This window comes from Bos indicus, chromosome 7, assembly GCF_029378745.1.
Source record: "Bos indicus isolate NIAB-ARS_2022 breed Sahiwal x Tharparkar chromosome 7, NIAB-ARS_B.indTharparkar_mat_pri_1.0, whole genome shotgun sequence".
Classification (NCBI taxonomy): domain Eukaryota; kingdom Metazoa; phylum Chordata; class Mammalia; order Artiodactyla; family Bovidae; genus Bos; species Bos indicus.
This window is the reverse complement of record NC_091766.1, coordinates 21,694,084-21,721,461: the sequence shown is the minus strand read 5'-3', so window position 1 is coordinate 21,721,461 and position 27,378 is coordinate 21,694,084. Positions and strand designations below refer to the sequence as shown.

The 27,378-nt window shown below is 50.6% G+C and overlaps 2 protein-coding genes across 4 annotated transcripts in view; one reads left to right on the top strand and one right to left on the bottom strand.

Annotated features, from left to right (window-relative positions):
* The window catches only part of LOC109561818 (uncharacterized), a 75,160-nt gene extending 50,127 nt beyond the window's left edge, over positions 1-25,033 (top strand). For 2 of the 3 annotated variants that reach the window (XM_070793200.1, XM_070793196.1), the window contains one exon: positions 24,333-25,033. In XM_070793200.1, the coding sequence (XP_070649301.1) occupies positions 24,333-24,342 (10 nt within the window). In that variant the 3' untranslated portion in view covers positions 24,343-25,033. Of the gene's footprint in view, positions 1-9,001; positions 14,119-24,332 lie in introns of those variants that run through there. The other variant, XM_070793198.1, reaches the window with a different exon arrangement.
* Positions 20,014-27,113, bottom strand: IRF1 (interferon regulatory factor 1). Its single transcript, XM_019964562.2, has 10 exons — positions 26,869-27,113; positions 25,741-25,832; positions 24,364-24,463; positions 23,391-23,567; positions 23,219-23,268; positions 22,979-23,111; positions 22,665-22,787; positions 22,308-22,357; positions 21,317-21,452; positions 20,014-21,002 (listed from the first exon to the last, which is right to left on the bottom strand). The coding sequence occupies exons 2-10, from the start codon at positions 25,825-25,827 to the stop codon at positions 20,890-20,892; spliced, it is 969 nt and encodes a 322-aa protein (XP_019820121.1). The 5' UTR covers positions 25,828-25,832; positions 26,869-27,113; the 3' UTR covers positions 20,014-20,889.
* Positions 27,114-27,378: the final 265 nt, after the last annotated feature.

Genomic DNA, 27,378 nt, shown 5'->3' with positions numbered 1-27,378 from the left:
GTGCAGATGCTATGGTTCCCTTGATTGGCCCAAATGGTAGCCTGAACCAACCAGCAACCAGAGTGCTGTCTGAAGCTTGGAAGAGCACTTTCCCGGCAGTGTGTGAGAGCTCCAGTTGCTTCACATCCTTGTCAGCAACTTGCATTTCCTGTTTTCTTCATATTAACCATCCACGTATCATAAAGTGAGAGACCCCTCTCCTCCCATTGACCCTGCAGCCCTGTCTCTCCCATTTCACCCAGACTCCTATCCAGCAGTCAGGGCCTTCAGCTCTCTCAAACCTGGGTCTTCAAACTCTCCTTCTCCCCTGGCTCCTGGGGTGCAGTACTTGGCATGCTCCCATCTCTATCATCCCTGTGATGTTTCCCTCCACCCCCCTCCCCACGGAGTACAGCCGTGCTGTCTGCCTCTCATGGCCAAGATTCTGGAAGGAGACATCTCCTCTCCCCTCTTCCTTCTCCTCACCTGCTCATTTACTCAGCAAGTATTCATTTTATCCCTGTCTGCGCTGGGCAGAGCAGGTTCTGCCTGCTAGTCTTGTTCAACAGTGAACAAGACTACGTGGCCTTGCTCTCATGAAGCTTATAATCAAGTAGGGAAGAGAGGCATAAATCATTACCAAGTGCTAATGGAGGGGCTGCCACAGCACAACAGCACAGACCAGTTCCTTTCTGCCCTCACACACCTGCAAACGTCTGCTCTTCTTTTGGGGCACAGCTCACAAGCCACCTCATCTGTGCTGCCTTCTCCACACTGTACCTGAAGACAGTGTGGCCCACTGGGCCCACAGAAGCCTTGGGTATAACTACTTCCCACAGGGGTTGAAATCTGAGAGCAGAGACCAGACTACACTCACTTTAGTGCCTCCTCCTATCTGGCACAGAGCCCAGCACATCAGCAGTGCTCTAGATGAACGCACGTCTCGGCCAAGGCTGAGCCAAAGTGTGTGAACATCTTCAAGGCCTGAGGATCCACGTATTCCTTCTTCCTTTTTTTTTAATAGCCTTTTGGTTCTTCGAATCATTGTAAAATTTGGTCACAACAGTGAATTTACTTAGCAATATTGAACTGTACATTTACAAATGGTTATGAATGTAAATTTTGTGTTATGTGTATTTTACCACAATTTAAAAAACCGTAGTGCAAAGATTAAGTATTGCAAAAAATGAGGAAAGGTCCATATTATTAAGAAATAAAGGACAAATGATTTGATTCAGGCAAAATTGGATTAAAAATAAATAGTTTGGGACTTCTCTGGTGGTCTAGTAGCCAAGACTCTGTGCTCCCAATGCAGGGGGCCCACGTTTGATCCCTGGTCAAGGAACTAGATCCCTCCTGCCACAACTAAAAATCTTGATCTCCATGCTGAAACTAAGCACAGCCAAATAAATAAATATTTTTTAAACTTAATAATTAGTTTGGATTAGGGAAATGCAAATCAAAACCACAATGAGATACCACTTCACACCCTTTAGAATGACAATTATTAAAAAAAAGAAAGAAAATAACAAGTGTCGGTGAAGGTGTGGAGAAATTAGAACCCCTATGGAAGGACTGATGGTGAAGCTGAAGCCCCAATACTTTGGCCACGATGCGAAGAACTGACTCACTGGAAAAGACCCTGACGCTGGGAAGGACTAAAGGTAGGAGGAGACAGGGACAACAGAGGATGAGATGGTTGGATGGCATCACCAACTCGATGGACATGAGTTTGAGCAAGCTCTGGGAGTTGGAGTTGGTGATGGACAGGGAAGCCTGGCATGCTGCAGTCCATGGGGTCGCAAAGTTGGACATAACTGAGTGACTGAACTGAACTGATGCCCTGCCACTGTGGAAATGGTACAGCCGTTGTGAAAAATAGGATGGCAGTTCCTCAAAAAATGAAAAATAAACTTACCATATAATCCAGCAATTCTACCTCTGGTAGAATTAAAAAGAACTAAAACCAGAGTCTGAAAGAGACATTTGTATACCCATGTTCATATTAGCCTGAAGGCACAAACAGTTGACAAGCATCCACTGACAGATGAATAGATAAAATGTGGTATATACACACGTGGAATATTATTCAGTCTTAAAAAGGAATGAAATTCTGTCACACGCATGAGTGAAATTCCTGAAATTCATGCCGCATGGATAAACCTTGAAAACTAAAGCTATTTCACTTTCTAAAGTAGGAAGTGAAATAAACCAGACACAAAAGGGCAAATGTTGTATGATTCAACTTATATGAGGCACCTAAAATAGTCAAATTCATAGAGACAGGAAGGAGAATGGGGGTTACCAACCACCGGCAGTAGGAGAGAATGAGGAGTTAGTTTCCTGGGTTTGGAGTCTATGTTGAGGACGATGAAAAACTTCTGGAGTTGGATGGTAGTGATGGCTGCACCAGAATGTAAATGTACTTAATGTTATTGAATTGCACACTGAAAAATGGTTAAAACGGTAAATGTTATGTCATATGTATATTTGCCATTATAACGTAATTTGGGTACACTGTAGACATTTTAGAGACTATTGATAAGCTCAAACGGAAAAAATTCAAGTCATTCATAATCTTACCAGCTAGAGAAAGCCTGCTGTTAAAATTTCAGTGTGTATCTTCCCATTCCTTTCTCGTTCTCTCTCTAAAAAAAAAAAAAGTGAGTGTGTGTGTGTGTATCTTTGGAGACCACACTGGACCTATAGAAAGCCTCATCACGTGTCCCTCAATTGTCTTAATTGTTCCCGTTGATGCTGCTTGCTCCTTTCCAGACATTCAAAACGATGCTATCCCTGTTTTGTACAGCAATCCTTTGAACAATTTCTCACACTTGTTATAATTTCACCGCTTCTAGGGTTACTCTTCACTGAAAATGCCCATTTCTTCCATGGGTGTGAAATGTGGTTCAGAGCAGGCCTGGTAATATGTCTGAAGGGGTTGGAGAGAACGGCGAGTGCCTCTCCCACTTTCTCAGATACTGCAGGTCTTAGATGCGTGCTTCTGAGCACGTCAGCTTTCTTGGATGATGCAGTTGCTGTGGCTCCTGCAAAAGTCGCTGACAACTAAACGCTAAGCCTGTTGGGCCAGGCTGCACTTAGCCCAGATACACAGGCACTGCCTTGGGCGGGAAGGTCCTTGCTTCTTGGACCTGGTGCTGAGCCTCACATTATCGCTGCTGATTCTAGCTCCTAGATCCAGGTTCTGCAGCCAAGAGCCTGTAGCCCCAGGCCCCAGTGAGCAGATCCACCCTCTCTACTGTGAGGGAGCGCAGAGAGGAGTAGGGTCCCATAGACTCTACGCCTGCTGGGTCCTGGGAGAAGCAGCCACTTCCTCTCTTCCTCCCTTGAGAAGTGGGCCTTCTTCTTCACACCAGACACCACTCTGCCCTGCACAGCCCTGAGTCGGCAGGAATGAGCCCAGCTAAGAGATAAGGGTGCCTTCCACCACATGGGCTCCGTGGGCTTTGGGGGCTGCCTTCAGGCCTGGCCTCCAGAGCTGTGCCACAGCTGTAGCACCAGACCCTCGCATCTGGGCCCAGCTGCACCCTCCCCTCCCAGCTTTGCCACCTGGTCCAGGAGCCAGGACACAGCCAGCTTCACCAGCAGTGAGAGGTCAATCAAGAGGCCACCGTCACTCAGGTGACTAAAGTTCATGTCTGTGCCCAGCCTTCATTTGTTTCTAAATCCAGCCACAGACACGAGACTCTTCTCTCTTGGCTTTGAGGCCTCCACAAAAGGGTTTATTTAAGGTTTCAACCAAAACCTTTATAGCCCAGTCCTGAGAAGATTATCTTTTTATTGCAACTTTGATTAATGATTGATCAAAAAGTGATACTAGAAACACTGGAGAACAAATTTGCCCTAGAGATTAGCAAAGGCCTACATCTGCCGGGCTTGGGGACCTAACCACCTGCTTCCTCCATGGTCATACCAGGGCAAGGTACTTTGGAAGACCCACCCCACACACAGGTTTTCTCTCTCTCTCTCTGTTTCTGTTTGTCTCTCTCTCACACACACATAGGGGAAAATACAGATGTGTAAATGTTCTTAAATCCTTTCTGGAATTAGCAGGGACAGAACAAAAGGGCGTGAGGGCTTTTAATAGAATTTTTCTTTCTTTTGTTTCTATTAATGCCTATTTTAATGTCTACTACAAATTAGCATCTTAAAGGGAGATCTGGAGTGTGAGGAAGAAAGGAAGTTGTGTGAGGACCCACAACCTGGGCTTCCTCATATCTCCCCCTGAAAAGAACTGACATCTGAAACATGTCCAGTTCCAAGCAGGGAAGAGGCAGGGCATGTGGAACAAAGCTTCACACGCAGATGTGGGAAGAGCCTTGGGGAGTGATTGGGCTCTGCTCAGCTGAGGTCTGGCTGTTTTGATGGTCTCTGAGGCCGTGAGTCCTTGTAGGGTCCAGAGGCCACGTCAGAATCAGAAGGACCCAAATCTAGCACCTCGGAGACAGGGGAGCAGGGATCTGCATTTTAACAATCTCCCCTACCCAGGGTCCGCCCAGTCCCCACCTCTGTGAGCTCCATGGAGCAGGGTACTGACAGGAACATATTTTTTTTTCCTTCTGCCTCTTGGCCCCTCTGGTGCCCTGGGGCATGAGGAGTGGAGAGCTGGCAGAATAGCTTCTACATGAAAACTGAAAAATGAAACTGGAAATCACACCCTCACAGCCGAAGGAAGTGGGCTTTCTTTTCCACAGGGAGAGTCCCTGAGGGTAAAAGAAGCAGATGAGCGGGGAGAAGCATGTCTAGTGAAGGCCGCAAAGTGTTTCTTAAGGAGCCTGCCGGTGGGCACACTGAGGCAGGGTTGCAGTGGCGCCCTGCAGGCCGGGCGGTGCCAGCAAGGATGGCTCTGGGGGCTAGCTGGCTGACTGCTGTCAGCCCTAGAGGGCTTCATCTCCTGCAGAAGCTAATTTCAGGCTTTATGTTGAACAGCTAATTTCAGAGGTACTTTAGGAAGAGCCCTGGCTCTCAGTTAATCTGAAAATGTTTCTCAGAATTGAAAGTTTCATACCAGCACTTCATCCCAGCAACTTCTTGCCCCACCAGGCTCTCCCACACGCACACACAGGCCTTTGATGAGGATTGAAGAGGTCTGAGTTTAGCTGAGGATCAAAGATCAAGCACCCTCATCTGCCCGCCCCTCTGGTCTCCCACACCACACACACCTGAGTTTGTGCTCACCCAGGCACAAAAGCTAAAAGAGCTTTCACAAAGACACCGCTTGAGGCAGCCTTGAAGATACTTCGCAGAGCAGCCTTCCTGGAAACAGATTTCCTGAAGGGCCTGGAATGCGGGGGAGAGGAGGCCAGTGGGATAGGGGCCAAGAACTGTCCCTACCCACTAACTCCACACCATCCTGGCTGCCCAGCCCCCCATACCACAGACTCCTTCTTTGATTAGGACCTTGAGGGTGAATCCTCTCACAAGACACTGTGTTTTCCAGATATTTGTGTAATTACTTGCCTCATGTCTGTGTCCCTCACTGGAACTAAAGGCTCCTCAAGGCCTGGAACATGGCCTGTGTTATTTTCCGCTGAATCCTTGATCTTTTGCATAGTGTTTGACACTTGGCAGGGACACACAAAAATATACGTTCCATGAGTGAGGGCAGCCTGAAATGCCCAGCAGAAGGACGGTGCTCTAGCACACTGGCGTATCAGTGTCCACACCCACCCTGGCCCCTCAGAGCACCTTCAGCTGAGGAGGCGGTGGACAGATAGACGCCCCAGCTTGGCTGTCCACAGTCTCCAGGCCCGTGGATTGCTTTTACTGTCCCGGTGTGTACAGGAGAGGGCTTAGTGTTGGGTTCTTCTGTGGCTCATCCTCCATAGTCCCGGCTTTGCCTCCTTCACCTGACAGATAGGCGCATATACTCTTCCTAGCAAACCAGGACTTTGGCTCTCTGGGCTACCCCAAAAAACAAAGGCCACTTTATGATTATTTTTATTTTTGGCTGCGAGGCATGTGAGATCTTTCCTCAACCAGGAATTGAACCCGCATTCCCAGCAGTGGAAGAGTGGAATCTTAACCACTCTACCTCCAAGGAAGTCCCAAGAAAGGCCATGTTAGCATATAGGTCAGGAGGAGACAAGCTGGCGTTGGGTGTGGGGAGAGGGGGAAGTGTGACAGTGATTAAAAAAAATAAAAAAGAAGATGCCAGTGAATGGTCCTCCGGGAGAAGACGTGGACATGGAAGCAACTCTGATTTCAGGCCCCTTGTCTTTTATTCTTCTCAGCCTCACTTTCTCATCCAGAAATAGGATTTGTTCTTTTGAATATGCCTCGAAGCCAATATAACAGAAGATAATAGGGATTACTTTGGAATTGGGCCATCTGGGATAAAATGTCAGCTGTGCATTTACGGACTACAGGACCTTGAGCCGGTCACTGAATCTATCTTTACCTCATTTTTCTGTCAAATGGGAACAATCATAGTGGATTCTGTGCACTAATTCATGTTCCTGACACTGATTGAGGGTTCAGTCATTGTTAGCTATTATTACCTTACCAAGGCTTGTGAGGATCCAACAAGATGACAAATGTGAGCACAGTTTCCAGACCCAAAGGTGCTGGGCAAATATGAGAAAAGAGGGGAATATGTTGGAAATACTGAAGGCACAGCTTCTCTCCCACATTTTTCTGGGGTGGGGCAACAGTTAGCTTATTTAATGTTAAGTTAGAAGATGCACCAAAGGAAGGTGACGAACTGAAACCGCCAACCGTTTGAGCTGTAGGCTGCACTGAAACGTGTGGCCGGTGCAGATGGTGAGGGCCTGGGCAGGCCCACTTCCTCCCTGCGTGCCACGGGTCTTCCTCATACCAGCCGCTTCCCAAGGCTACAGGAAGTGAGGCCAGGAACACTTCAGGGTGTGTGTGGGGAGGCTTGGGCCGGAGGTCGGCAGCTGCCAGGGTGAGAACAGAAGCCTTCCGGGTCCTTGGTGGGTCCCAGGGCCACCTGTGCAGTAGACCCTGCCCTTTCCTTGCCCGGGCCTGTCCAGAGTGGGTTTGTAGCAGACTCTCCACCCAGGCTCTTCTCTCTTGAGGTTGCAAGCCACTGTACACGAGACGTCCAGCCCAAGAGAGGCAGGCCAGAGAAGAGAGCTGAATCTTTTCACAAAGGAAATGCAGTTGTGGTTTTAAGATGTTCACTTCACATCTGTGGTTGGCGTTTCCCAGGGTTCTCAGAGGTGAATGCAGGGTCAGCCCGATGTTGTCAAATAAGGTTCACCAGTGACCCTAGCAACAGGCTTCGCTGCCCATTGGCTGCCACTGCTGCTGCTACCCAATGAGACTTCCTGCAGGCCAGCGCTGACGCTTCCTCTTGAGCAGGGATCCAGCTGCTACCTGTCAAATCACTGCCCTTTGAAGCAGCACAGATAGGTAGAGAGCTCGGGGCAAAGGTGCCAAGACAGTAGGACTTGCCTGGGTGCCCACATTTCAGAGTCCACTGGGCCAGCGTGCCACTGAGTCTCTGCACAGCATTGGTCTGCATCCTCAGCTTAATGGCCTGCTCCCAGCTTGCCAGGATGAGTTGTTTCCTCCCACTCCCGCCATCTCCTAGCTTGGAACTCCGTAGTTCCTATTTCATAGCTCTGTCCATTCCTCATTTGCACCAGGCACTCTGCTAAGCTCCTTCTACTCATTATCTCTTTCAGCTCTGTCAATAACCCGGTGAGTGAATTAGCCCCATTTTACAGATGAGGAAACTGAGGCTAGTAGAGGTAACTGGCCTGGTGTTGCACCAGTAAGTAGGACAGCCACAATTTAAACCCAATTTAAACAAATCCAGACCCCACGCTATTAACTGTCGTACTGTATTGCCAGTTGCTCAATGTCTCTGACTCAGTCCCTCCTTCTGTGGCATGAGATGCTAACACCTACCTCAAAGGTTTGGGGTGAGGATTACGTGGCATAACTTATGTGCAGGAACCTAGTGCAAAGTGGTGGCTTGTCCAGTGGGGCACCTTGGCACCTGTGAGCTTGGAGCCTGAGAGGTGTGCAGCCTGCACGTTCCTCTCCCACGAGTGTGCTGCTGAAACGCTGAGGTTTGTGGGCTGGACTTCTCTGTGGCCCTCATATTTGGTTTCCACTTCCTCATTCTCAGCCTCCTCCCACCCTCACCCAACTGTATCACTGAAGTAGGGAGGCAGGAGAGGAGTCTGCTGTGAGAGGCCCTGACCTATGGGTGCCAGAGTGGATAGGATGGCTGGGCTGAACAAGACAAGTTTGGAGGACAGGAGGTGGGCCGGTCAGAAGCAAGGGCAGGAATCCTTCATTTCCTCTATGCCAGATAGAAACATTTTCAGAATTGAAAATACGTAAATGATCTGGTAACAATGAAAATACATGAACCCTATAACCCAGCAACCCCACTTCTCAGAATCTGCTCTAACCAGAGTCTCACCCGTGTGCAGCACAATAGTCACACAGCACCAGCAAGAGTCCAAATGCCCATCAGCACTAGAGAATGCAAATAAACTGTGGAATATTCCTGCAGTGAAAATGAATGAACCACAGTGACCCATGATACTGTAATATTGGATGATAATACCACAATAATACTGTGGCTCTCATCAGCAATGTTTAAGTGAAACCGCAAAAGAATACACACAGTGTAATTCCTGTCATGGAAAGTTTAACAGCTGGCAAAACTAAATTGTATTGTTTGTTTAAGGATATGTGCAGGGAAGGTAAAACTATAAAAAGCACAGAAATTACCACAAAAGTCAGTGTAGTCATGACCACAGGGGAGGGTTGAGGTTGTGATTTGAGGGTGCTGGCATTATTTTATTTCTTGACCTGGCAGTGATACAGGTATTTGCTTTATATTTTGTACTTATTAAACTGAACATGCGCTTTGTGCATTTTTTTCTGCATAATTATTGTTTTGCAATTAAAAAAAAAAGTGTGTGTATGTCAGTTCTAGCACTAAACCATGCAGTGAATGGACAGGGCAGCAGAATGAGCTCTGCCTGACGTGAGCCTTTTTTTTTTTTTGAAACAGCATGCAGGAGTTCCACACTGTTTGCTGAAGCACAGCTGTTAACTGCAGATGAGGAGCCTTGGCAGGAATTGAAAATAAAGGCCATTGTGGAGTTTAGGATTGACAATGATATATTCAATGGATTGGACGATGATATGTCCTTTGACGAATCATGGTAGCCAGTGGTTGTGGAAACAGGGGCTGGATCACACCATGGTGAAGACCTGGCTGCACTTGAGGGGATCTGAATGGGCAGAAGGACACACTCAAAGACCATAGCCAGGACCCAGACTGCTTGGCCCCCATAGAGGGTTGATTCAGCCAGAGCTCCCATCCCAGGCTCCCCTCTTTAGGGACGTGTGTATTTGTTGATTATCCGCTGTATGCCTAACCCCTTCAGGATCCAGGAAGACAGCAAAGAGTCGAAGGCTACAGGATGCAGCTTTCCCGACTCGACCTCTGGGGGTGCTGGCATTTCCAAGGTGGCAAGCTTGTTTTATTTATCCTCATTTCCCTACCGTGAAGTAGGCAATGAATGACTGTTAATAAACCTTTATATAGAATATATGCTGTAGAGAGTAAAGTCTCATCAGGCTCCAGAGGTGCAGCCTGCCAAGCAGCCTGCTTCTCTGGCCCATCTCTAGCCATCCCAGCCAGCTACAGCAGACTTCCTCAGGAGGCCCCAGGGCTCTGGCCCAACAGCAGCCCATTGGGTATCAAAGATAGCCCTCCGTTGTTTTTTTTTTTATCTTTCCAACCTAAATATCACCAGTTTCCACAATCATTTGTCTTATAGCCCTCAGTATTCTGGTTATCCAGTCTGGAGAGGTAATAAAAATATCCAGACATGGTCTGAACAGGCAGAAACATGCCTGCAGATGGAAGATTTAAGTTTGTGTGCTTTGACAGTCAGTGTATCGAATCTGTGATGGTGACAGCAGCTGGCGTGGCCTCGGACATGGTCGGAAGGTTCATGGTTACTGCTGAGTGTCTTTCTTTCTTTGGTATTCTCATGGCCTTTGCATGACAACTTTTTGATGTAAAGCCCCAAGCTGTAACCCTTGTCACAGTGTCATATTTCTCCTCAAATCTTGTGGAGGTGATTGTTGGCTAAAGGTAGGCACTCCATAGATATTAGCTCCTATTATTTACTTTACTATTTTCTTTATTTGAATGGACAGACATAACTTCAGTGTCATTTACTGAGCATGCACTATACGCCAGGCTCTGCTAGGTGCTGGAATATAACAGTAAACAGAATAGACCTGTCCGTGGCTCCCTGAGAGCTCCCAGACACTTTGGGAAGACTTGTTGATTGAATGGTTGAATGTGCTGTGATCCACACCACCATCAGTGACATTCAGACATTCCTTGGGCGCTGTCTGCGGGTTCAGTTCAGAATGCATCCTCCTTGCCCTCCAGTGATAGACTGTGAGAGTTATTGAGGAAGATACCACTGTGGGAGTAAAAAAACTCTGAAGCTGAACTGTCTAGAGATCAAGTCCTAGCTCTGCCACAGACCCACTGTGGGACCATGGATGAGTTGACTTGACCTCTCTGAGTGTCAGTTATCTCCTCAGTGAAATGGAAATAATCCATCCCTCAGAGACAAAGATGATCAAATAGGGTCCCTGCATGCACAACTCCAGGGGGTGCCATTCACATTTTAGTCTCTGCAGCTGCTGGTGGCCTAGGATTAAATGAGACCACTTTTGCTGTGTGACCTGAAGTTAATGGTCAATAAATGGTAGCTATTGTTATGTACAAGTTAGGAGGGGAGTAGGGTTCACTGCAGGCTGGCAGGCTGCTTGGGATTTGACCAGGCTTTGTTCTTCAAGGAAGGGCAGGGCTCTGAGAAGCACAGACTGTGATGCAGACAATTGCCAGGAGGCAGCGACCCTCAGGCAGATCTGGTGGAAAGGAAGCTGGTGAGGGAGGTGGTAAGGAATTCTCTAGAAGAAGCCCACTGGAAGCTGGGTATGGAGCAGAGATGGATGTGACTAAGATGAATGCTTTAATTATTGAGCTGCAGAGAATCCTAGAGCATCTTGTCCAACATCCAGTCTCACTGGGCCAGCAGAGACCAGGGAAGGAAAGCAGTTGAATCTCTGAGGTTCTGCAGCGAGGACCAGAGTCAGGACTCCTGCCTTTGCAGCACCCAGCTCAGATGACTTCCAGTCCAGCATGTGGTTACACAAAAGGAAGTACCTGGCATTTTTCATACGTACATATATATATATATAATTTTTTTTCTAACTGTAAAAGTACTTATAGGTCATTGTTGAGCATTTTTAAGTTATAGCAATATAAAGAAGAACTTATAACTGCCTACAGTCCTACTAACCAAAGATATCACCATTAGTATTCTGATGCATTTCTTCTAGTAGGTGTCCCATGTATAAAATTATACATTATATGTTCATTAGATTGGAACTGTATTGTGTAGAGTTTCATGTTCCACCTTTTCTCTGTAAAATTGTGTTTCATGAGAAAGAAGGACCATTTTTTATGCAAAAGAAATTCTAGAAAACTACTTTGCTTAGGAGAAAAAAAAAAATGTGCAAAGCCCCAGTCTGCAGTGGTGGGAGGACATCCGGAGGTACAGGGTGGCTCCGTCTCACGTCCGGTCTGAGCTCTGAGGCAGCAGCACCAAGAAAGACGAGTCCTTCTCTCCTCTCCTGCCCAGGCTGCAGCCTCCTGCCTGCGGGCAGGCAGAGGTGATGAGTCTGCACTCAGCCTCCCTTCCCTGACACAGGATGTGTCACCTACTCCATACAGAAGCCTGCGGGGCTGCGATCGTTACTGCAGTTACTGCTCGTGAATGACAACAGCATCTCAGTCTGCGCAGCACAGCGTTTCCTCATGCATTGTCTTTCCTGAGACTCACACACACGGTCAGGCAGATGAGACAAAGGCTGTCTCACCCATTGTACAGATGAAGAGGCAGTCTCCTGAGAGGTTTAGCACCTTATTTGGGGCCACACAGCCACTAAGTAGCAAAGCAGGGATTTTATGAAGATCTGGCTGACTTTAAATCACTTTGGTGATTTTTTTTTTCTCTCTAGTCCTAGCTTGTCCTAAGCTAAACTGAAAGAAAATCCCTTTAGTGAGGCCAAAGACCGACAGAGCTGTGCTCGATATGGGTGGAAAGGACACAGAATACCGCCCTGGGAGTGTTAAGCCAAGTGCTGTCGGCTCTGGCTGGATCCGCTGGGTGGCCTGACCTCAGGGCAGCTCTTCAGGACAACTCAGAGCCAGCACTGTTGGAGGTTTGGGGAGTGGATTTAGGCAGGCAGCTGCTTCCTGTAGGCTAGTCCCACAAAGGCACCACTCTTCAGGCATCCTTCTTGACCCACCCAGTCATGGGGCGCATGCCCTGCCCTGGACTCCAGAATCACAGTGTCTCCCAGGACAGTCAGCTCCTTCCCAGAGAGGCTGTGGAACTCTGTGAGGGTAACTCTAACCGAGGGATTCTGAGCAGTTACATCCCTCAGGTGGTGTCCCAGTACTACTTCTTTAACAAATTACCATAAACTAAGTGGCTTAAAACAACATAAGTTTATTGTATTTCTGTAGGTCAGAAGTCCAAAATGGGTCTCGCTGAATTAAACTCGAGGTGTCAGCAGGGCTGCGTTCCTTTCTGGGGAGCTCTAGTAGAGAGTCGGCTTCCTTGCCCATTCTGGCTTTTAGAGACCACTTGCATTCCTTGCCTTGTAGCCCCTTCTTCCATCTTCAAAGCCAGCAATGGTTGGTCAAGTCTTTCACATAATGCTGTCTCCCTGATGCTGACTCTTCTGCCTCCTTCTTCATTTAAAGACGCTAGGACACTTGCAATTACATTAGACCCATCCAGATAATCCAGAATAATCTCTTTATTTCAAAGTGAGCTAATTAGCAACCATAATTCCCCATTGCCGTGTAACAGAACATATTCACAGGTTGCATGCATTAAGATGTGGACGTCTTGATTCCACCATGGACCATTATTCTGCCCACTCCTCTGGGTTCTCCAAAGGCCCTGTTCTGAGGCACAGAAAGCAGGCCAGACCAGACCACAGTCAGGATGTGCCCACCCTTATGAGGAGAGGTCCTTTATGCTTAGGTCCTCTCCCTCAGCTCAACCTGTCCTTGATTCCTCTTTTCCCATCCTCTGCTCCCAGTCTTAGGTAGAGAGGAGTTAGGTAGGAAGCGCCAGGGAGGGTGGACATGGAGGAGGGGAGGTGCAAGGCTGGATGCAGCAGGGCTGGAAGAAGCCCTGGGAGCTGAGCACCTCCCATGCAAAGACCCTTGGGCTTCTAAGGACTGGGGCCTGAGCCTTGTCGCAGAGCACTCAGGCGCTGAGGTCTAAGGGTAGGTCCAGGCCTGGAGGGGCAGGCAGCCAAGTATTGAAGCCCCTCTGCCTCAGCATCTCTGACTGCCCTTGACAGCCAGAGCTTACCCAGCCTCTTTCCTTCCTACTTGTCTGCCTTTACTCATTCCCTTTTACCACTCCTTCTCTGGGCCTCAGGCTGGAACTTTGTGGGGGCCTGAGGGAGCCATGGGCCCTGTGGAGCCTCTGTCCCTGGGCTGCCTGCTGAGGTCCCCAGGGATCTAAGACCCAGGAGGAGGGCTGCCCTCCAAGTAAGGTGACCAGTTTACCCCAGTTGACAGGACTTTCTCAGTTTTAGCACTGAAAATTCCCATATCCCGTGAAACTCATCTGTCCTGAGCACACTAGAATACTTAGTCATTCTGCCTCCAAGGCCCTTTGCCCCTACTAATCTACTCTAGATTACCTCAGCAGCCTGGATGGCTGGCCCTTTGGACTCTTTGATGCCAGCCTCTGCTTGGTGTCTGGGAGCAGAGATCTGGGGGCTGGTGAAGGCTCCAGTCCAGTGCTGGGGAAGCATAGATCCTGGCTTGCAGTGTTCCCAGCAGAGGCAGCAGTCCTGGACCCATGCCACGTACCTCCATGGGACAGAGCTCCTAAATATATGGACAGGGGACTGAAAAACTGGGCTTGCACCTGGTCTCCAGACATTTAACAGCCCGATTACTTTGGGGTGGTGGATTGCAGGTGGCTTTAATTAATGTTTCTGTTTACTCATCCGTATTTCTTAACTCTGTGCAATTAAACCATGTTCTTTTTTACTTGTGTACATTTTTAATAAAAGAAAGTAATTAATGACTCAGCCTTCCATCTCCAGCAGTCCCGCTGAGGGACACAGATGGGTTGTGCCGCATGTCGTGGGACACAGTGGCCCTTGTTCTGGGGCCTCTGGCCTCTGGCTGGTCATGGCCCATTCTGCCCAAGGCTGCCCTGCAGGGTCCGAGCTAGTCACCGCTCTGTGCCCTCCCTGTCTCTCCGCCTGCTCCCTGCTCCCAGCCATGATTGTCCCCCAAGGAAGGACTCAGACAAGCCAGGTGCACTGTGGGTAGAGAACGGGAGCAGACGCTAACTGCAGGGCTTTGCTGGCCCAGCATTTTGCAGAAACGTTCTCAAGCGCCAGTCCTGCCTGAACAGAATCTCCTCCTGTGACAATATGGAGATGAGTTGCTTGCCTTGGTGGAGCTTCCAGTCTGCTCAGAGAGGTTGGGCACGTGGGGAAGTAACAGACAGAAAGGGAAGAGGCACTGGCTGGTGAGGTTTTGCCTGTGTGAACAGTCAGATCTGCGAGGGCCCCAAGACTGCATTGCATGTGTCTCAGTCTGGCCAGAGACCAAAACTGGGGTCCTCCTGAGTGTCCTGAGGAAGGCCCCTCAAGTGGGTGGCAGATGGTCTCCTAGGAGGAGAACTCAAGTGGCTTGCCAGTTCATGAAAGAAGTGTGGCGATGAACTGTTTTCAGATGCTGTTCTGAGTCCTAGAAGTTTGAACACCCTTCAGGCTCTCTCTGCCACACCCCTCCGCCTGGCAAGCTCAGCAGCAGCACTGGGAGGGGAGTTCCAAGTCCCCATCAGAGGCAACCACATTCCACCTCCCACAGGCAAGGGCAGCAGCCCCACCCCAGTTCACCATCGCCGTGGTATGGGCGACATGAAAGGACTTCTTGACTTCTCTCAGTTTTAAGGAAAGCAATTGCTCTTCTGGCATAATGACTCTCTCCCTCCCTATTCACTCTAGATCCCTGAAGACCAGCTCCACACAACCACACAACTTCCTCGTTCCATGAAGTCAGCTTTCTCAGAGAAGCCTGACACACAATTCCCTCCCCCCGATCCCCACCTGAGGACTCAGATGGCCTGGCCCACTTACTTTGCTCCTGAACTCTGATCCCAAGCATAGCCCTTCACCAGTCTGAGCAAAGGTGTGGCTGGAAATTTTTAACTGCTGTGCACCTGCCCTATAGCTCCAGGCTGATTTGGGATTGACAGTGTGAGGGAGAAGTTGCTAGTAGAACCACATACCCCACATCCCCTTGGCTGGTAAGGGAAAGGGGAGAGCAGAGACAGAGAAAGCCCCGGGCCAGTCAAAGGTAGACGGCTGGAAATGGAGATGAGCAGCGCCCAGGCTGTCTCTCAGCGGGGTCCGAAGGGCGGGGGAGGCCTTCCCTGAAGGAAGCTCTCCAGTGCATCTGAGAGCCCAGCTGATGTAGGGCTGCCAGAGGTGCTGGGTTTTCTCAGGGGTCACAAAGCCAGGATTAGACTCAAAACAGCCAGAGGGTGGCCCCAGCCTTATGTCTGAGAGTTAAGATGCACCATTGACAGGCTTGGCTCATACCCAGAGCCGGAGTCCAGATCTCTGAGGGCCCCCAAGGACTTAGCAAAGGCTCTGATTTACAACAGAACAAGAGAGACCTGGTTGCTTTGCTCAGACAGAAACGCAGCTGAAAAAGTCCTCTTGGATCCCTAGGGCTGAGCCAAGGCCTAGCAGGCTGGAGTTCCCTGGAGCTGGGAGATGGTTCACAGAGACTTGCAGGGTTGAGCCCTGCTCTGAGGCCAAGTTACAGGCCAGTCTGTGTTCCACCCTTGGGGGCCCCACCCACTGAACTGCAGGTGGCCTCCAGGGCATTTGCATCACTTCCCTTTAGAACCAAGTCAAGCCTCACCTCACTGGGCAAACCCCTCCCCCCCAACCCCGGGGCTGGTGGCCCACAGCCTCATTGCCTGGGGTGAGGGCAGAGAGCTGAAGAACGGGGTCCCACGCGGTGTCGGGGCAGCTGCAGCTTCTGCTGCCTTCCCTATGTCTACAAATGATTTTTGTGCATGAGATACTAGCTGCCCCAGGCAAGCTATCCCAGACACCTTCCCGAGGTCTCAGTTTCCTCCTCTGTGGGCAGCCTGACACTGTGGAACCAGTCTGGGCTCTGGGCAGACAGATGTAGGTTGGAGTCCAGGCCCCATGCTGATTAGCTGAATCATCCCGGACAAGCGCCTTGTGCCAGTTGAGCTTTGGTTTCCGTGTCTGTGAACAGGGGCTGCAGTGGGGTGCCAGAGCCATGATGCGTACAGGGAGCTTGGCAAGTACCGGGTACAAAGTGAGCACTCAGGGCATGTTGTCATTACCTAGCCAGACTCTGAGGTCCTTTATCAGTTCTGCTCCTCTCTGAGCTTGTGGAGCTGGATGAGGGATGTTGCAGTGGGCAAATGTCTGTCTCTCCGCTTGTACTCAGTCACCATGTCCTGGCCTCCTTGCCTCCAGTATCTTCCCAATTTAAATTAAACTCAGCATAGACTCCCTCAGCCTGCCTCACCGTTGACCTTACAGAAGTAGGGGGTTCTTCTACAACTCCCCACCCCTAGGAAATGGGCAGAAATGGGTCTCTTGGGAGCTGCCTAGAGCTGGAAAGACCATGTGGCCATGTGTACCCTCGTGCTGCCTTAGACTTGGCCTCCCAGGCGAGCCCTGGCTGACAAAGGCAAGCCTCACTCTGCCCTGTACTTTGACTCCTGGAAAAAGAAATCCATGAGCTCCTCATTCTCCCTGCAAGCCTCTGCCCCTTTGACTGGCACAAGTGGGAAAGGTGAGTGCAGAGTTCTGATGAATTTCAAATGTCATTGTCATGGGAGGGTTAGTTGTGCCCAGATTAAGACAGGGCACGACGTCTGACAGACAGAAGCTTCCTGGGTGCTCCAGCAGGGCTGCTGAGGAATCCCGTACCATGCTAACACAGGGATTTTTGGATGTGTGCAGACTATGTAGAAAAAGACCAAATGTTCCCAGAGAATGACAGACAGCCTGGGTGTGACTCAGCCCCACCAGCCTGGGGGCATCACTTCCAGGGGAAGGGACTCCACCTCCAACCAGGCGCAGGACTTTTTCCAAGACTTCAGTTCTGTCTTTGGCAGTCCCCACCCAAGACTTCCAGAAAGATCTGAGAAAGCGCTTATCTTGCACACAGCGCACTGAGATACTGCACACTGGTATGTCAAGAAGGGATGATTGGCAGGTCTTCCCTAAAGGTCTTCTAGGAAGCTAGCATATTAGCCTCTAGCTTTCTTTCTGTTGCCAAGTGAGCAGAATGAGTAACAGCCCAATTAAAGTGACACCTTCAGAGTAAGGTGAGGAAATTCCTTTTACTAACCAGAAATGCCCTGGAACATCTGTAGACTTGGCAGTTCTGCCTGGTGTGCCTGAATCCTACTTTGCTGGTTTATCCCATTGGAAGGTGGTCCTTCATGACAACGATGTTATCACAACCCCAGCAAAGCAGATCTTTCTATAAAATCCTAGCCCCTCAGCCAAGAGCCTCTACCATCAGTGCTTCAACTGAAGTTCTTGGGAGTAAGCCACAAAAGCACTGGCAGGGTCTTCGAATGAATTTAAATTATTATTCCCAAATCTGACACAGATTATACTGATGTTGCTCCATTTCAGATACTATTTGGCTAATGAGTTAGTATCAGCTGCCATCTCAGGCGTGGTGGGGTGTGGTAAGATAGCTCACCATCCTGGAAAATCTGGCTCCATCTCACACTACCCCTCCAGGTCTGGCCCCTGGGACCCAGCTCCCTTGTGATGGGGAGGGGGATATTTTTGGGGTCCCTCCTGGACATTCCAAGGAGCTGGTTCCAGTTGTCTCAGATGCCTAGGGTATGAAGAGTTGGAGACCAGGACTCTAGAAACTCCATCTTGGCTCTAGAGATTGGGAGCTCATTGCATTGATGGAATTCCTTTCCCATTTTGGAAACTTATAAGTGATGAACTTTGTGTACTAAAACTTGAGAGATTTCCGTACCTACCTGGACTTCAGCATATCCACTGCCTACTTAACTGTCAGGGATTAAGTCTGAGGTCCCTGCTGTTTGCTCTGGGTTGCATGCCTTCCCCGACATCCCTCCTAGGTCTGATCTACCTGGCTTCACACTACTTCCAGCCATCATTAGTTGGAAAAGCCACCCACTAGGCCTTGCCAAGCCCCCAGTTAGAAGCCACAGTAGGCTGGCCTCCCCAAATACTATTTTTCACAGTAAGGGCTGGGCCCTGGAAGAGCTGGGAAAGGCCTTATTCCTCTCCTTCTGTCGCCAGATGATGTTACTCTTGGAAAATCCAGGTGGATCTTCTGATGGGCAGGGCTTGAGACAAGTCTGTCTAGGCCTCCACAAGTAGAAGGCCCACCCAGCAGGAGGCCACCTGCCATTCAAGGAACAATACTTCCTAAGCTTTGCAGAGAACAGCTGACTGAACTTTTACCCATTTTCCAGTTTTTTCTTTATTTTCCCACTCAGCCTTCCCCCTCTCACACTCTTTCCAGACAGCTCGGCCCAACAAGGGGTTTCTTGGACCAAGAATATGGAAGATGTGTCCACAGGGCTTGATTTTCCTGAGCAACCCCTTCACTGCCATGGCCTCATTCCCTGGAGGATACTAGTGATGCCTGCTGGCTTTCCTGGGCCAGCTTGCCTACTACTGGGTGCTCTTTAGCCCCAGAGCCAGCCTGCAGAGAGAAATGAGAAAAGCCCATTTCCAGACCTCTGACTCTTCACTCTGACTTGGTCCTTCATTGCCTTGTATCAGTGATTCCCAACCTGCAGATTTCAGAAACACTGTCCTGATTCTTCAGATTCTGTGTGTGTTAGCCTAGCCAGAACCCTGAAAAGATGTGGAATAAGGATGTCTGCTTCATGTAAGTTTATCCAAGGTTTTCCTAACACATTTGTGCATGGAGCTGTTTCATAGTACACTGCAGGGCTGATTTTCAGCACCAGTTTTTATTGGCTGTCAAAACAGTAAAATACTTTTGAACAGTCAGGTGAATAGTCCCAAGCCCCAGTCCCCAGTGTCCTCCAGCCACCCCAGCCCCTCCCCCTCAAATCTGCTCCCAATCCAGTATCTACCTGTACTATTCAATATGGTAGCCACTGGCCACGTGTGGCTTTTTGAATTTTAATTAATTAAATGAAACTTTAAAAACCCAGGGAAATCCCTGGTGTCCAGTGATTAGGACTCCAGACTTCCACTGCAGGGGGCATCCGTTCTATCCTGGGTCCAGGAACCAAGATCTTGCATGTGAGCAGCACAGCCAAAAAAAAAATTTTTAAATCCAGTTCCTCCATTGTACTGGTCACATTTCAAGTGTTTGATTTAGCACACGTGACTACACCACTACCTATTGTAGTGGACAGCGCAGACAGAGAACATTCCCATCACTGCAGAAAACAGACAGCAAGTTATGCTCAGCATGGAAGGCCTCAGGGATCTTTATGGGGCTGGGGTCTGTTCTGATGGTGACCATGCTGTGCCAACTGATACCTTTGTGAAGTAGCACCTGAGTACACTTGCATTTGAGTTTATAGCAAAACATTGGAGTTTATAGCATGTTCGTCAGAAGAACTCAAAACCTAACACTCCTTGGGCCCCAGGCCCCAAGTCAACTCATAACTCTACCTATACAGCCAAGGGCAATGACTGTATTTACATGAACATATCCCTGTGGCACAACTGTCCTTTCTCCTGCCCTCTTCTCCATGACCACAGCTGAAAGGATTTCACAAAAGGTGTGTTACCACTCATCCCAAAGGTAAGCTCAGGCAGGATGCCAACAATGAATCCATCAGAATGTATCTATAAAAAGTAAAATCACCTATGATTTATCTCTAAATAAAAGGCCACAACCCTTATAAACAATACAATTTTTATAAAAAGACAAATGTACATATTTACATACATGTACATGTGTGGTCACACATGACTTAGTGGTCAGATGATACTTCCAATTTTAAATCACACCAAGGCGCTCACGCCTGCCTCCCTGGGCCTGCTGGGGGCTGCCGGGGCCTGCCTGAGGGGGCATGTGGTTGCAGGGCAAGGCACAGTATAAATAAATGCAAATGCCAAGAGCTTGGGAAAACGTTAGTGTACACCTCTGATCAGAAATGTGGCAAGGTCCACAAGAAAAAGTGCCAGGTTTTTTCACAAGCCCCTCAGCCTAGGCAGGGAGCAGGGCAGAGCTCCTCTGAGGCAGAGGGGGCACTGTCCCACAGGGACCCCATTCTTCCTTCACATTTCACTGGCGTTGGAACAGTCCCCAGGGCTCATCTAGGAAGGGAGGCGGTTACTTTGGGAACAGGATTCACTTAGTGCAATTGTCTCTTAGTGCAGAGCCAGCCCTGGAGGTGGTGCCGTTTTCTGAGGTCACTGGTCCGTTCTCTCGGGCCAGCTCAGGAATAGCAAAACCCTCTCCAGGCAGTGGGGCTCCAAGGGGAAAGCTGGAGGCTGACTCCTGTCTGAGACTGCCACCTGACACACCAGTCTCAGAACTCCATCTTCCCCAGAGGCAGGGCCAGCTTCACCCCACAAGATGAGTCCAGACCCTGCCCTGCCGGACTGCAAGAGGCCGCTGTCCCGAGTCGGAAAGACCCATCCTTGGTCAGCAGTGGGGTCACACTTCATCATATCAAGGGGCCGCAGCATTCCTGCTTCTTTGCACCACAGCCACCATGATGCCAGGCCCTGTCGCCTAAAGGAGTCAAAGGGGGTCAGGGGGCCCATCTATGGTGCGCAAGGAATGGCCTGGATGGAGGGCAGCCTGACTGGGGTGAGCAGGCTGTCCAACCAGCTGGGATCCATGTTCTTCATATCTGAAGATATCAGGCCAATATAACCTAGAAGATATAAAGAAGGTTGTGTGAGGACTTGGGGGTGAGGAGGCAGGTGTGTTCCCCAACCCCACCAACCCTCCAGCCCATTCCTGGAAGGCACAGACACAGCAGCTCCTGCTGTCGACCCCTCGGCAGCCTCATCTTAGGCAAACCTGAGGGCCTGGGAGCCACAGCCAGTCTGCAAGCTGTCTGTACCCAGATGGATTTAAGAAGGACGCTTCACCTCTGCTGCTATCTCGTCCTGCCCCCAAGTCTCCCCCACCACCTCCATGGGTTTCCCATCTTTGAGAAACCATATGGATCCAGGGTCTTCTTACCCCCAGGGCTGTCAACTTCTGGCTCCTCCTTGCAACTGAACTCTCCATAGACAGAGGTGGGCTGGGCCCCAGGTTCATTAAGCAGATACCCCTTCCCATCCACGCTTGTCTGCTGCCACCCTGTTTGCTCCAAGAGCTGGGGACAGATAAATAAGAAGCCATCAGGTCACTTCCAGTACAGACTCACCCTCTGGCCCTGCCCCCAGTGAGCCAAAGCTTCTCAGCCAGGATCAGGTCCTTGGCTATTTTCATATTCTCAGACAGATACATATGTGGAGTGCAGTTAGGATAAAGGCCTGGAGGTGAGGGTCTGCCCTGGGACCCTGGGCTAACATCCCCACATCTACCTTCTGGCATAGAATCTCCAAGATCTCCCTCTCTAAAGGGTAAGGACATATCAACTGGGAGGGTGGCTTACAGCAATGGTTAACATGCTAAGAAAAGATGCCTTGAAATTTCAGCTAGAGATAGGGAATTATGCCCATATCTCCATTTTCTGTGCTGAAGGAACACAGCCTGGGTACAGCTACTACAAAAACTTTTTTGTATTTATTTTAAAAACTGAAGCAGAAAAAAACCTGGAGAATAATTTGCTTAAAAAAAAAAACAAGCCATCATGTTATAGATCCCAAAGGGTGATTATTGAAACCTGATGTGCATTTCCCAAACTAACAGGACTGGGGCGTGTTGGGGCGGAGGACGCGGGCCAGGGACCCAGCACTGATGGGAGCTGAGTCAGAGCTATCTGAGGCCTGCTTTAGGACAGCATGTCAGAAACCCAGCCTCCCTCCTCCCCTCATTCCCACAGTGTTTCTTTCCCATCAGCCAAAAAGGTCAGTGGTCCCCAACCATATGGACGTGACACCTGTTGGACTATGCAAGCCAGCAGGTCACAACAGCAGCAGCAGCTGCCTACCCTCCAGTTTGGAAGCCCTCACTGAGAAGTAGCCACCTCTAAAGGGCACCAAAGGAGGAAGGAAGGGGCTTTTACCTTCATGATGTCCTCAGTTAATTTCCCTTCCTCGTCCTCATCTGTTGCAGCTGTGGATGGGGAACAGCAGAGAGGTTAGCTGAGGTCAGCCAGGCTCACCCTGAAGTGCTAGCCCACCCGGTCCCCCTGCCCCTTCCCACACGCGCACACACACACTGGCCTCCCAGCAGATGTCTGCCTGCCATGAAGATCACAGAGGAAAACGCTGTCCCGGTGACTCAGCCTCTTGAACCCTGAAGCCACACCTCTTCCCACCTCTTCCCTCTCCTCTCCAGCCCACCAGTCAGCTCAGTGCCAAGTGGAGTTCCAACCCCTCCTTGGACCCCAACAGGAAGGCCAGGCCCCAGAAGCACGAACCTTCAGAGGTGGAGGGCATGGGCGACACCTGAAAGTTGTACAGGTCGCTGGTGCTGTCTGGCACAATTTCCACCGGAATGGACCAGTTAGGGAGAGTGCTACTGACGCCACACGGTGACAGCGCTTCAGGACAACAGAAACCGAGGGTCAGAGCTGTGTGCTGTCTTAGTTTGCCAGGATACCCAGCACCCCCCGCCCCCACTCATAGCCTGCTCCAACAGGCTACCACCCACAAGCTCAGTGCCTGCTAGATCCAAGAGCAAGAGCCTTCCCACCAGTCTACACGGTCCCCTGACAGACCCAGCCCTCCTCACCTGGAGTGAGAGTCCGTTCGATGTCCAGGTCCTGCCCCATGTAGCTGCGAACTGTGTAGTTGCTGTGGTCATCAGGCAGGGTGGAGCTACTGAGTCCATCAGAGAAGGTATCAGGGCTGTATTCCCCATATGGCTGTAGAAGGAGAAAGACGCTTAGGCCCAGGCTTGCTGTGGCACTCCTTTCACTACCCACCCTGACCCTCAGGAGACCAAAGGCTAAGTGCTTAGGATCACACTCACCTTCTTCTTGGCCTTGCTCCTAGCGTCTCGGCTGGACTTGGACTTTCTCTCTGTGGGGCAGACAGGCTGTCAGCCCAGCCCTGGTACAGGCAAGCAGGCGGCCCCAGCTGCCCTTCCTCCTCCTTCCCTCTCTCCCTGAGGGCTTCCCCAGGACCCAGAGCCCTTTGGGTACCTTTCCTCTGGCTCTTGGTGAGGGGTGGGAGCATCCGGTACACCCTCACAGCTGAACTGCCCTTGTTCCTGCTCTGGTCCTTCACCTCCTCAATATCTGGCAGCGAGTTCATGGCGCAGCGAAAGTTGGCCTTCCAGGTCTTGGGATCCGGCTCCTTTTCCCCTGCTTTGTATCGGCCTAGTGGGCAGGAAAGGTGGAGAGGATCGTCAGGGCTCTAGGTGGGAATCCTCATTTGTGCCCTGGCTCGGAAGGACAAAGACAAGAGTACCCCTAAAGCTTGCATGCTGCCAGAGATCCACAATGATCAAACCAGCAGGTATTCCTGGATGACACTGGTGCAGGCCCTGGGCTTCTCAAATGCCCAGACTTGGGCATTTGATACACCCAGCAAGCCTCTGGGAAAGGCCTACCCAGAAGCACTAGAGAGCCCAAGCCCAAAGTGCTATCTTTGTCCCAGATCAAGGCAGTCTCTCTTTGGCTGTCAGCAGCCAGAATGAAGGGACTGGTGCTTGTCTGATAGTTCCAAACATGGGAGAGGACACAGAGTAGGCAACAAAGAATATTTGCTGATAGGTGGACTGAGTGGTCCAAGATGGGCCAAGAGCCCCTTCCTGGAAGGATAAAAGGAGGCTGCCAACCAGATGGGCCCATGACCATTAGTCAACATCAAGAAAAAGGAAGGCCTGGATCTTTTTCAGTGTCCATGCTTGCCACTGCTTTTGCCAGGAAGAACTTTAATTCAGCCACAAACTCCATGAAGCCATACTTTTAAAGATTTTGGCTTTATAAATTCCTTTGTGAACTTGCTGAAATGATGAACCTCTCCCCCAAAACAAAGACCTGCTCCCTGCCCACCCTGAATTATATACATCTCAGGGAACTCAGAGACCCCAGTGAAGATCCTCTGTGTTAACAGAAGTGCCTCCCTTTCTCTCTTTCCAGCTCCTCTTAAGCTAGAGTCCAGCACACTCACCTGTGTGAATGGCCCAGCTCCGAAACAGACAGGCATCCTTGTTGATGTCCCAGCCATGCTTCGCAGCGTGCTTCCATGGGATCTGGAAGATCATCTCCTCCTATACAGCACACAAGCACATGTACACACAAAGCTGTGTCAGCTCAGAGACCGCAGGTTTTTGGCCTTAATCTGCCCAGCCCCCCAGGTCTGGGAAAAGACTGACTTCCCTTTTTCACCCTGACATCTGGCTGGGGTTGACCCATCCCGACAATGGCCTAAACAGACTGGTCCATCCCTCTGGATCTCTGAGAAGAGGCTCTGGGTTCTGATGAGCTATGGCATCATCAGGTCAGCAAAGACCTCCTTCTGCTCATTACAGATGTGCTAGGACCCATACGGAGGACCCCTGGATGCTTCTCTCTGGCTTGTCAGCACCAACATGGAAGTGAGAACTCAGTCCATTATATGGGGCTTCTCAGAACAACTGTGAGCACTGGCTCCTACAAAGGGGGTTTTGGTCATATACCTGCAGGAGCCCAGGACCAGACTTGGATGATGACTACCTGTGTGACCCTGGCATTGACACTGTACTTCTTTATCCCTCACTAGTTTTCATGAAATGGGGGGAAAAAAAACCAACAACAACCCAGTAACAAATATAAAAGCTAAGGTCCCACTGTTCTCATTACTGGTGGTTCACAGTATGGATTTTTGAGTCAGGTTGCTCAGGTTCAAATGTGTGCTCTCATAATCTACCTCTCAGTGCCTGTTTCCTCATCTGAAAATGGAGATACTGGTAAAATCTTCCTCGCATGGCTACTTTGAGGATTAAATGACACAGTGTAAGTAACATACTTAACATGGTGCCATGCTCACTCCTAGTAAGTGAGCATAGTAAGCATTAGCTATTATTAGTAGTACTACTAAGCCTTCAGGGTCTGTTCTTTTTTGCAACAGCAAGAGACCTCTTGGGTCTAGACAACTGGTGCAAGGTTAATTCTTGGGTCACCTGCTGGGTCAGCCACCTCTTCCTGCCAGCAGTGCCCACTTCTCTGTCTCCTATCTGCCCAAGTGGAGCCCTCTAGAAGGCTGTGTGTGCCTGTAGAGGTCTCCCTCAGTACAGGCCAGAACTCTGGCTCTGCAGATGCTGGGAGAATCTTGCTGCTGGAAAACTGTCAGGTGGATGCCCCATGTATACCTCAAGAAGGGAGGTGGGCAGAAGGCAGCCAGTGGGGCCCTGCCTGGGCTGGGTCTTATACACTCCCTGCAGGATCCACTGGGAAATACATCTACCTACTCCCTATCACTTCCCTTTTTGAACTGCATCTGAAGCTTTGGACCCCTGAAGAACATAGGTTAAAACAGTGGCAGAAAAATCCAAAGAGTAACACTCACTTTATTAATCCAGATCAGCCCTGGGATTTGGTTGGAATTAATCTGCATCTCTAGCCAAGGTCTCATGCGCATCCGAGTGATGGGCATGTTGGCTGTGAAAAGAAGACAGAAGGCTCCTGTTTGGAGTCTGTTGAGCACTCCCTGGCCACTACCCAGCCCCACCCCAGGTCATTCAGTTACCCTCCCCTGCCCTCCTCTAGATACCAAGTACTACAATCATGCAGAAGGGGACTTTCTAATAAAACCTCCCTCCAAATCTTTTCAGCATCTTGAGCAACACACTCCTTCCCTCAGCCCCTCCTAGACAGTCTTGGGAGGAGACAGACATGCCAAGTGATACTTTCAAGATTTATGTTAAGGAAAAGAGAGAAAACACACAGATATCGAAATACTAGAACTTTTCTCCCCAAATTCAAATTATTTGGGAAGAGAGGGGCTTCTTTTGCTTGATGCCAAGAAATTTCCCTGTTTGAGTTGGTTGTCACTAGCCGTGCACCTTCCCTAATGGACAGTCACCCTGCATCCTCGTCACCACTACCCCCCAATCTATCTATGTCTCCCTGACAGCCACAGTGCCAAGGCCCGTACGCTAACAATTTCGCCCTGGTTGCCCTCCGTGGGCAAAGTGGCCCAAAGAACACCTGTGGCGCCTCTTCCCGCGGTCCCGGGAGGTCCTCCAACCACCCAGCGCAGCCGGCCCCAGCCCCGCCACCTGCAGAGATAGCCTGAAACCTGGGGGCTGGGCCTGAGCTGGAACCGCCGAAAAGCCGGCGCAGGGAGCAAAGGGCGCCCACGCGCTGATATACAGTCGAATCCCCCGCACAGCCCTTGGATGCGTGCAACCAACACAGAGGGCCACCCAGAGGCCGCCAGCGGCTTCGCGCACAGGTCTGAGACAGCGGCCAGGCACGGGCAACCTCGGCGGGGTGGGCGGTCCACGCCGCTACTCGCCCTCCCCACGGAGCTGCTTGCGGCTCCTCCAGCGCCCTCCCGAGCCCGCGCGGGGGCCCAGGCAACGCCGCGCGCCCGTCACTCTCCCGGCAAGGGTTTTCGTCCCCCACTTCCTGGTGCCCCGAGCGCGCCTTTGTCCGATGCCACCGTTGCCCACTGCGGCGAAGGCGAGCTCACCTCGACAGCAAGCGCTACCCGACGGCAGCAACCGAGGATCCCGGCGAGGACTGCTTTTGCGGGCGCTAGGAGCGCGATTCAAGTGGGAACAGGGAGAAGGCAGAGGATGCCCAGGTCGCGGAGCCGCTGGTCACGGCTGGCCTTGACTTGGCACGGCTCTCGCTGGCCTCTGCTAGCCCGACTTGGGCGCACGTCCTGCCTCGACGAAGGAGTGGCGCGCTCTGCCTGAACCGCGGCGCCGCGGAGAATCTAAACACTTAGCGGGATTCCCCCAGCCCGGGCCGGGCCCCGCCTCCTAAAGAGCCGAGAGGACGCCCATTGGCCAGCGCCGCCTCATCATTTCGGGGAAATCAGGCTGTTGTAGAGCTAGCGGCTAAGGGGAAGTACAGGGCGGCTGCCCCTCCCCACCCCCTCCGGCCTGGCGCCGCCGCCCCGGGGCGACCGCGGGCCCGCCCCGCCGGCTCCCACTCCACCCCCATACCAGTGCACCCGGGAGAAAGCGCTCCTGGA